The following is a 10,723-nucleotide window of genomic DNA, read 5'->3' on the forward strand; positions in this document are numbered from 1 at the left end:
GTCAACCAATGCTTTCATCCACTCGGAATCGATAAATTAGTACCGGATTTGTCTGGGAGCATAAAAACGCTGACACGATAGATCGGGTCAAAGTCATTGTAAGGCTTCACGCGCGTACATAAACCCTAAACGAAGTCTAAGTTGACGTCGAACACGTAGGCGCATCTCTATAGAGATTGACTAAAGCTGCTCACATCATCTTATATTCTTTATAAAACCCAGTAGGCTAGCTCCTAGTTCTCTGTAGCTTTATGGGTGTACTTTAAAGGCAGCCCGTAAAAGCCGGTAAAAACAGCCCGGAAGATACGACTTTGAGCGTTCCGGCACGCTATTTTCTACAAGGAGTTCGATTGGAGCGCGCCAGCCTTGTGCATGCGCCGCATCTTCTTGGCCCTTTTTTTTACGGCAATTAGAAAGGAATGGACGGAATCACCCTCCCCTCTATAATTTAGGACCCCGTATAGGAACTCTCCACCTGAAATCCGCACCACCCCAGATTCGTGAGTTGATGCCTTTAAGACTCTGCACACAAATATTCAAGACGGGAAATGGTAACAAAGATTGCTCCACGTTATTCTCATGGAGTTCCACTAAATGGCATCAACTTATTCTAAAATCAGCTCAGAACGTACGAAACAGCATTATAGCAGATTAATGTCACCGCTTTCTTATCCAACTAACTGCCCTCATCACCTCGTCACGATGCAAAATTGTTCTTATGAATTTTCGCTCTGCTGAGTAACTTTTTTGGCAACTACCCATTTTGTCAAGAGAACGCATTGGATCAACTGACTTGAGCGCTTTGCAGTGTTGTGATCCTGCCAGAAGAAATCTTAAAGCCTTGCCTTTTTTGTAGCTGCTCCCATGACAACAACATTCTCGAGCATTCTAGTTTTTCCCACTTCCCAATTTGTGCCGACGTAGAATGATGTGAGCATCTCAGTACGAATGAAGATCATCAAAATAATAAAATTCATACTGACGAAGATTAACGTTCTTCATCAGATCAGTTAAACAACTGAAGCAGGGTCAAAACTACATGAACCACGGTGCTGTAGCATTATTAACTATACTCGAAAAGATGCGGCTGAGCGTAGCACTTAGAACCCAAAGGGGACTCCTGCTAACACTATTCCTCGCTATAGTCTGTAATGGTTCCACCACTATTCCAACCGCTATCTCCACCACTTCGAACGCAGCCGCTTACCGAACTGCACCGCGCTTCATGTCGTTTTGACCCGACTATGACTAACATTCAGGTATCTGTACATGTATGTGTGTATGTGAATATGGATGTGAACCTATTTGTTAGCTGTTTTATTGCATCTCTAGCAAAAGACAGGGGTTGTTTCCAATGTCTGGTTTCCCGCCGAGTTCTCTCTCCCACGATCGTTTTGCTCAACTGCAGCGATAGGAACGTAGGCATAAATATGCCGATTTATGATAAAACTGTTTCCAGACCAGTGATCCGAATTTATTGAATAGCCATCAATGACTATGTCAGAAGAGCACTTATTCCCTTACATTCGCCATAACATTCTGTGCTATTGTATACATTGTTATAGCGAATGTAGTGTTAGCGAGTGAAAAAAGAATTCACTAGATCTCCAAGGCACCTTCCAGAATTTTCATACAACTACAACTCCCATCTTATATGAACTTTCAAACAAGTTTCCGATACTTTCAAAGTTGCAAAGCTTCCAATACTTCATCGACCTCAACCCTCTTAATAAACACATAAAACCAAAAAGAAGCAAACAATAACAACGGTGCAACAAACAGTGGACAATGACATTTGATTTATATTCTTCCATCAGCGTTATCTGAGTTCGAACCCATACCACAATTAGTTTCTGTAGGGGTTTCTGTAGTTTAAAAAAACATTCGTTAAGGAATTAATATGGTGCCGACGTTAGCAAACGAGTTGCAGCTGTTTGTAAACTTGTTTACGATACTCCTCGAGGCCACCTTCGAGATTCACCACCATCTTGTCTTTGACCACCCATAATTCTTTGCATACCATCTCAATAAGTTGCTCATCGTGAGACACTAGCACAACACCTCCCTAGAAAAAAATTTAATCGCTTCTAATTTAAATTTACTTCGCTACATGCATTCCAAATATTTACAAGGCAACAGGCAAACGTCGTAACTCTGAGCATTAATCGCAGATGCCGGAAAACAGGTAAATGATCAAGTTATCCAAACTCACCGCAAACTTATTCAAGGCTGTTCCAAGAGCTGCAACTGTTTCGACATCCAGATGATTGGTAGGCTCGTCGAGAATGAGATAATTCGGACTGCAATTTGTAAGTTAGCGAAGTCCAATCTGCGTGAAAAAATCAGGCTGGAATTTATGAAGAAGAAACTTGAGAGTGCGCTATAGCTAATCCCTGATAACGTATCTAAATAATTTTTTTTTTGATCCCAATTGCGCGATTATTCGAGAAGACCCATTCTCGAACTATTCCATGCTAGGCTGATAACTGAGGATATTTACTATGATATTATAGTATCGGACAAATTAGTATATCCTGTTCGATTAGAATATACGGATTTGTTCAAACAAAACAGAATAGAATGGAATGCGTACTCATAAAAATTGGAAAATAACCTGGTTGTCAGGTCAAATACATGAAAATGTTTGTAAAAGATAAACAGTTTCAAGCATTTCATTATCTATAGTTAGATCAAAACGACATGAAGCACGGACAGTTGCGTAAGCGGCTGCGCGCTGGAAGCGGTGCGGTGGAGATAGCAGTTGGAATCGAGGAGGAACCATGCCGAACTGCGGAGATGGGTGGCGGTAGCGAGGATCCCTACGCGAATCCCAACCGCTACGCTCTAACGCGCCGCTTCGAGCGCAGCCGCTTGCGCAACTGTCCGTGCTTCATGTCCTTTTCACCCAACTATATTGTGTAGTATAGTTGTTAGTCCCTGTATCCCAATACTATAATATAACGACTGCGTTGGTTTTCCCGTGTTGAGTGTCTTCTCTCGACATTAGCGACGTGGTTTTATCCTTTATTAAAATGACCTACTTCAACATAGCAATGTTCGCAAAAGCCAGTCGGGATTTCTGCCCTCCAGAAAGCGTATACACTGATTGCAGCGCCATATCACCAGTTAATCCGAAGTGACTTAGAGCTGTGCGATATTCCTCTTGAGATTTCCCTCAAGAGAGAAGAAAGTCATATACGATGAGATAGAAAAATGTATTTATTTAGCTGTTTTTTTAAAGTTTACCTGGATAGTTGTGGGCAAGTACTTCTATGGCAGTCATATCCATATCCAACTGATCTACGTGATGCTGAGTGAAATACCCTATACGAATCCGTCGATTCACATTACGAAGACCCACCTACAAAAACAATTTATAAGGACAAGAATCTGCCACAAGATGCCACTGATAATATGGGTTCTAAAACGTACTGTTGGGTTCAATTCACCGAGTAAGAGTCTTAATAAAGTTGTTTTACCAGATCCATTCTCACCAACCTGTAGAAGTTTCAGATATATGTGGCAACAAATCTACGGAGGACTTCTTCAAATAAACATCGGAAGAAACTTACTATGCAGATTCGGGAATTCGCATGAGTACCAAGATTTAATTTGCGGAAAAGGAACGGTGCATTGTCATTATACCTAGGAAGATCCAATTTCAATCATAATTTTACAAATGACCAACCGATATGGCACTACATTTATTTCAGAAGCGATGTTTAAAATTGTAGAAGTCAAACCTACGGGAATTCATTAGCAGTTTTCGCCAAAATGACTGAAGATGAAGTACTTCAAGTTCTCGTGCCGACACAATGAAATTAAGAGAAAATTCGAAAATACTTGATCTCTCGGAAACATTTCTAACACTTGTTCTCTTCGACAACTGGAGTGACCGATATTAACGCAAAAGTTCTTTTACAATTATCTCACAAGCACGTCGTTTGTTGCATCCAAAGAGTCGTCGACCATCCCTCCATAAGAGCTATTTTAACAGGTCAATATTGGGGTAGGCATTGAATGACCCTTATCTTACACTTCATGTCATAAGGGAATTCTACCAAAATCGGAGTATCAAAGAAGATATTCGTGTTACACAAAGCCCAGAAATTTCGCTGCTACACTCTTGGACGATCTTTACTATGTAAATAATCGCGTCGCTTAGGAATATATATATATATATATATATATATATATATATATATATATATATATATATATACAGAAAATCAGTGGAAAATCAAGTGTTATTGTCTCAAATTTGGGCCATTTGGCTATTACAGTATCATATGTGAATATGAAGAACAAACTTTGCACTAGACAACTAATTACCCTCAAAAAATTCAAAAAGAAAATCACCATCGTATATACGATAGTCAGAGCCGGTGCTCCGACCCCCTTCGCTTTTGGACGGGTGTCGAAACAATCCCCTTCACTTTTAAACGGTTTTCAAAAAAAAATCCCTTTCAATTTTGAACGGTTGGCGAAGAGACCGCTTCATTTTTGGACAGTTGACGAAAAGATCCTCATCACTTGAGCTGCGCCCCGTAACTGGATCCCTTCATCTGAGAAGGGTCTTGCTCCTCCCTATCGCAACTATGACCACCATAAGCATGTTTCAAGGTTTTAAGGGAAAAGAAGCAATAAGATACACTGACAACTGAATTACCTGAATGAAACATCATCAAGCTGCAAAACAGGATTATTCAGGACTTCGCATTCCGGAAATCGGAATGTGATATCCGCATCAAGTTCCACTGCATGCAATACAGGTCTGGAAGACTTATGTTTCCAATCAATGACAGCTCATGAACATAAAAACGTAGGTTGTTATATGTAAAACATAAACAATCAAACGAACTAATGATAACCTAAACAGCAAAACTACTTTGCTTCATACTATCATTACAAAATACTTACAATTTCTCCAACATCTTTATTCTGCTCTGAACCATAGCAGCACGTTTCGCGTTATACCGAAACTTATCAATAAACTCTTGGGTGTGCTGTCGAAGAGTCTGCTGAGCCTCATATTCTCGTTGTTGTTGCGTCAGTTTCTCTTTCATGGCCTAAAATGATTGAAACCAACTGAAAGTGAGTATATATATATACATATATATAATATTCAGTAAATAAGTTTCAAAGAGCAACATATCCTTTAACACGGATCAAGAATCAGTGTACATGTAGACAGGAGTGACAACTGAAAGCTTAAGAGAAAAGATAGAAGTCTCTGAAAGTGTTAGACCACAATTACGTTGAAGTAAAGGTTATTTCTTCGTCGCGGTTTACGAAGAATGAAGGAAGTTAAGCAATAGCTATTACTGTGACAACTACGTCATTTTCCATGGGAAATCCACAGATACTGTCAATAGAAGTAATCAGAGATCTAATCGTTAATGGAGAGAAAAGAAAAAAACGAAAATATTACTTAATCGAGTTGTGAATGACACAGCACTTTCCCGCAATAAGAGATTATTTTGGCCACTTATTTTTTTCACAATTCGAAAAAAAAGGATTTTTGAAAATACACTTTTTTGCCGGGGAGGGGGTCCAGGTAAAAAGTAATTGGTCCTAGGAGCTTCCTTGTCAAAGCCATTCAATAGCGGCGTGTATTTGTTGTGCCACAACTATAATGCAAACGGATCGATGGCAAATGTGAATGATCGCACACGACATGTCTGAACTGGTCGTTGACGTCGGTAACGTTGGGCGAGCGGACCACCACCTCCTGGCGTCAGCAACCAGCTATCCTAGGGGCTCAGCAGCAGCGGCAGCCACCGGACCAACACAAACGGGAAATTCTCCTTCGTTGTTTCTGGAACTCGCAGAAAGCTGCGATGGAGCTGTTGCCTGACAACTAGGGTCGAAGAGTGCTGGCGTTTACCTCCTCAACGAAAACGCACCGCCGTGCGTCGCTTCGGCCACTAGCAGACAGTTTGGGCACTTACGTTGGGGAGCGATCCCCCACCCACTCTACTCCTCAGACCCATCAGGCTACTTGTTCCGATCTCAAGAATTTCCTTCAGCAAAAACAGTCCAAGTCCAGCAGTCAGGAAACTATGAAATTGTAAAGGTGTGTGTGTGTGTGTGTGTGTGTGTGTGTGTGTGTGTGTGTGTGTGTGTGTGTGTGTGTGTGTGTGTGTGTGTGTGTGTGTGTGTGTGTGTGTGTGTGTGTGTGTGTGTGTGTTTTAAAAGAAATAAATGACGGATAAAGGATAAAGTGCTGATCGTTGAACCATGGAGGTATGCCACCACGTTCGACTTCCATTCAGAATCGTTTGAGCGTTTATGAACGCGACTGCAGCCTTTCACATAAATGCGATAGGGAGAAGTCGGACCCTCCTCAGGTGAAGGAGGTTCAGATCATGGGGTGCAGCTCAAGTGAAGGGGGTCCTTTCGATAGTCGTCCAAAAGTGAAGGGGGTAATTTCGCCAACCGTTTGAAAGTAAGGGAGGTCCTTTCCCCAACCGTTCAAAATTGAAAAGGGTCAGAACACCGGCTCCGACTATCGCATCTATGGCCTTACAGTGACTTGCAGGGGCTAGCTGATGTGCGAAGTCAATATTTTTATCCTTCCGACAAGTCTTGTACGAATTTATCGACCCGGAGGGATGAAATTGTTGGTTTACACTAGGGGGATTCGAACCCCTGATCGATTGTAACCACAGAGGAATCTCTTACCAACTGCGGTACACCGCCTATTAAAAGAAATGAATACTCGACCTGATACTTAAATTTCACAACTAAACTGAAAGATAGGAAATAACAACAGAGTACGTCGAGGTCGGAAACAAAAGAAAGTTTGTTTCAACGCAATCCTCTATGGTCGCAGCGGTTATCTGCGGCAGTGGCGGATTACTAAATCATATACACATTTTAATAGCTTGAAAATCACAGACCTTCTCAAACGTGTCATAGTTCCCCTTATAATGATCAAGCCGCCTTGTATGTAGATGGACAATATCTGTGCAGATCTCATTGAGGAATTTCCGATCGTGAGAGACCGTCAGAATAGTACCTTCCCATTGCTATAAACATTTCTCTATTCAACAAGAAATTAGAGAAGATAAAAAATCACGTAGAGTAACACCTGTAAGTGCCCTTCCAACCAGTAAACTGCTCTCATATCTAACATATTAGTGGGCTCATCGAGAAGAAGAAGGTCGGGTTTAACGAAAAGGGCACGAGCCAAAGCAACACGCATCCTCCATCCACCCGAAAATTCCCTGCAATTAAATGAATAGAGCACTCTCTAAAAACTACAACGAGCACACCAACATCTACATTAGATCTCACAGTCAACCAGTTGAACACAACCTTCACAAAACTTTAATGACTAACTTTGTAGGCTTTTTTTGTTCGTCAGGTGTGAATCCGAGACCATAAAGAATGGAAGCAGCTCGAGCAGGTGCCTGAAACATGTGCTGAAACATGCGCAAACAAACTTTGCGAAAACAGGACTTTATCATGTATGCCGAAACCAAGGTGGGTAGGACTATTTCAATACAAAGCAACAAAAAAGGAGATAGAGCCTGTAGATGTCCAAAATGTGCAGGATCTGTGGGAATCAAGGTAATTTAATTTTCAAAAAGTAAGAAAAAGAGAAAGAATACCGTTGACGGTTTCTTTTCAATCAGCAGAAATACGAATTTCGAATAAGCATTTTCATAACTTATCACTTATGACTGGCAAAAACTACAAGGACTAAACGGAGTTTGGAGATAAAATATCAAGGACCTTGTCCAATTGTAAGTTTTCCATTTCTATGTACAACTTGGACAGCTCATCGCTCCACTTGTTCTTCTCTGCATCGGATATGTTCTCCCTAGAATGAAACTAGCGAAGTTTCTTCTCTACACCTTTCTCCTGCTATAGTCAGGTAAAAACGACATGAAGCTCGGTGCAGTTGCGTGGGCGGCTGTGCCCGAAGAGGTACGGAGATGCGCAGCGATGAGGATCAGGCGGAGAGCCTTGCTAGCACCACTCTTCGATGTAGTCCAAGTGAAACAAGCGAAGCTCTCGCTTGGTTAGCAACCGCTAGCTCCACCGTCACGCTTCGAACACAGTCGCCTACGCAACTGAGCCTAGCTTCATTTCACTTTGAACCGAATAAACACACGTATTAGCCGCACTTGTTCAGCCGCTCCTGCAGTGTGCGTTCCTTCTCTATCATAGTCTGCCTTCGAAAATCAGAAGCTAACACAGCGTCTACTACACGTGTGTCGTCACCTTCTACTTCCTGCTCTACGGCAAGCATTGCTATTCCGGATGGGATACGCAGTTGACCACTAAAGCAAAGCTTCTGTGCCTTCGCTGGATAAAAATCTTCAAAGAATACCTTGAAATCATCTTCAAAAGCGTTGTTTTTCCAATACCGTTACGGCCCACCAGGCCATAACGGCGACCGTATGCCATAGTCAAATCTGCGGATGAAAGAAGCTGCCTAGATGAATTCATCTAATTCAAAGATTTTAAAAATTAAAGAAGTTGAATTTAAACTTAAAAACTTGGAAAACTTAGACGCTTAAACGGTGCGCTTTTAGAAAACACTAGTTTGCGCTCTGTTCCCTTAATCGTCATGGGCCTTCCTGCGCGAATTTTCCTACGAGGCACCAAATAACGCGCACACGGGCCTCATTTGGGAGAGAACAGACGACAATCAATGAGGTTTCTAAAGGGCCATATTCGAATAAAACCAATGTATAGGCTGGCGACAGAGTCGGCGCTCATATTCGTATTATGTATTCAACCATCCAATCATCGTCAATTTCGAAAGATCCAACCATGGTCAATTTCGTGGTATGCTGTTTTCTGCCGAATTTACCCAACTAACTTTGTGCCAATTGATATATCCACACTTTCCAATTTCACATCCTTTGTGTTTGCTCCACGTGCTCCAGTATCTCTTATGGGGGCCTAAAATGAAAGGTGAAGGAATCGTTGTATCTCGTGTGTGCACAGAGTATAAGGGATATGAACAGAATGTGGGGAAACCCCCAGATGTATACTGAGAAACGTCAACGATCACGCTTACGTTCTAAGAGTAATAGAAAAATAAATGCAAAAATCATAGTACCTGGGAAGCGGTTGCGGTGCACTCCGGTCTCTTCTTTCGGACAACCGGTTCCGCCTCGCGTTGCTCAGCCTTCTGTGCTATTCGGTTCTCAACTTTCCCAAGCTTTTTCTTATCTACAGACTTAAAACAGTATTTGTCAACAACGTACGATAACATTCCAGCAAAATTCAATAACAGGCAAAGCAAAACTAACTGTTGGCACATCCCTAGCTTGCAGTTTCCAGATGCTTTCCATTTCAGCAAAGTTTTGATTTTCAGCCGCCATGTCTACAGCTTGATCAAGTTTTTTTGTGGTGACCCCGTGTTTTTCTGCTTTGGGAAGGTTCCTAAGATAGTAAAAAAAAGTACCCTGTCTGAACGTATGCTTCCAAGATGAGACTCAACAAGCTTACTCTCCATGAAGAAATTGAAGTAATTGCAGACAAGTTCTGTTTAAGCCATCGTTGCATAACTCTTCAACATAGCTCTACAGTAAGTTTTTAGGCAGTTATTAGAAACTCTCAAGATCTATATGAAAGCTTCAAAAAACACACACACAAACCTGGAGGTGATCCCCTACAGCTTCTTTGACATCTTCTAGCGTCAATATTTCATCAACGTTTTCCTTCAGAATGGCTGAAATGGTGTGCGAAATTGCCTAATCGTCCCAATAATGTGCGCATCAACTTACACGAGACATAATCTTTGATCTCTACAGGAAGAGAGGGGAATGTTCCAGCAAGATACCCGGGAATTGCATCGATATTAGCCATTTAATTATTGACAAAAAATTCGTGACCTTAATAGAACTTTTCGTGAACCACAACGTTAATCAATAGATAAAAACAGGAACTGCTCACCAAGCCAAATAAAGAAATGAAAAACAATAAAAACTGGGATAAGGCAAGGAATCAAAAGCGCGTAGTAGGTTGTGTCAGAGATAATGGAAGCCGTGATGTCGTCCACCAAGCGAACCTCAATTGTCATGCAGCGAAGACAACGACCGGCTGGAAAAAAACCAATGTAATCAACTGAACAAGCAGTGGAAAACTCGCTTCAGTCAACAAAAAATCCTTTTAAACTGGAATAGTGAAGGAATGTTGGTCTTGTCAATACGATTCGCAAAAGAGCTCCAGGTCTTTGACAAAGAATTACGAAGAGAAGAGAGCGATAAGGAATATATCTTAGGCTATGGTTTGAAAGAAAGGGAATATTCAACGATAACCAGATACAGGAATTAACAGCAGTGTCAGCAGAAAAGACGACAACATTATATTGTGATGATAGCAGTCATCATTGCCATTTCACATTAATTTATATACGTAAAGGAGAAATAGAGAATTAGTAATCAGATAAAACACAGTACAGATGTGCAATTGACGTCTTGCCGTGCATACAGTTTAACGGAGGTTGAATGGCGCCACTCCTGCAGTCAGCTAGCTCCGCCTATCGCTTTTCCTTGAGCCACATCTAATACCTGCCTGGATATCCAGCTAATGGTTAATTTCGGATTTCTTTTGGTGAGCGCTCAGCTTCAGTGGTCAGTGGAAATTTAAAGTAGGGAGCTTTTCGCAAATTTCTGTCGCAGAATCCTAGTTCTTTCTGTTGCTAACAACGGTTCTCATAGTTTTTTTTTTTTAGAAATGTAAGTATTGTAGAGAGATC

At 41.4% G+C, this 10,723-nt stretch overlaps 1 protein-coding gene across 2 annotated transcripts; it reads right to left on the reverse strand.

The window, feature by feature from the left end:
* Window positions 1-1,912: 1,912 nt before the first annotated feature.
* RB195_011626 (uncharacterized protein) lies at window positions 1,913-10,045 on the reverse strand (the record flags this gene model as incomplete). Of its 2 annotated transcripts, XM_064193128.1 has the most annotated exons (22): window positions 1,913-2,065; window positions 2,213-2,300; window positions 3,042-3,174; window positions 3,247-3,361; window positions 3,433-3,498; window positions 3,573-3,645; window positions 4,670-4,774; window positions 4,921-5,069; window positions 6,903-7,031; window positions 7,094-7,229; window positions 7,345-7,415; window positions 7,741-7,828; window positions 8,136-8,291; window positions 8,342-8,446; window positions 8,837-8,919; window positions 9,080-9,199; window positions 9,273-9,405; window positions 9,472-9,545; window positions 9,621-9,694; window positions 9,750-9,768; window positions 9,844-9,857; window positions 9,919-10,045. In XM_064193128.1, 22 exons carry the CDS (start codon window positions 10,043-10,045, stop codon window positions 1,913-1,915), a joined length of 2,211 nt encoding a protein of 736 aa, XP_064050711.1. The 2 variants fall into 2 exon arrangements, with proteins under 2 accessions (XP_064050711.1, XP_013290923.1); XM_013435469.1 differs by lacking the exons at window positions 9,844-9,857; window positions 9,919-10,045 and having other exon boundaries at window positions 9,750-9,831.
* Between the last annotated feature and the right edge of the window lie 678 nt (window positions 10,046-10,723).

Source organism: Necator americanus, chromosome III (assembly GCF_031761385.1).
Source record: "Necator americanus strain Aroian chromosome III, whole genome shotgun sequence".
NCBI classification, from domain to species: Eukaryota; Metazoa; Nematoda; class Chromadorea; order Rhabditida; family Ancylostomatidae; genus Necator; species Necator americanus.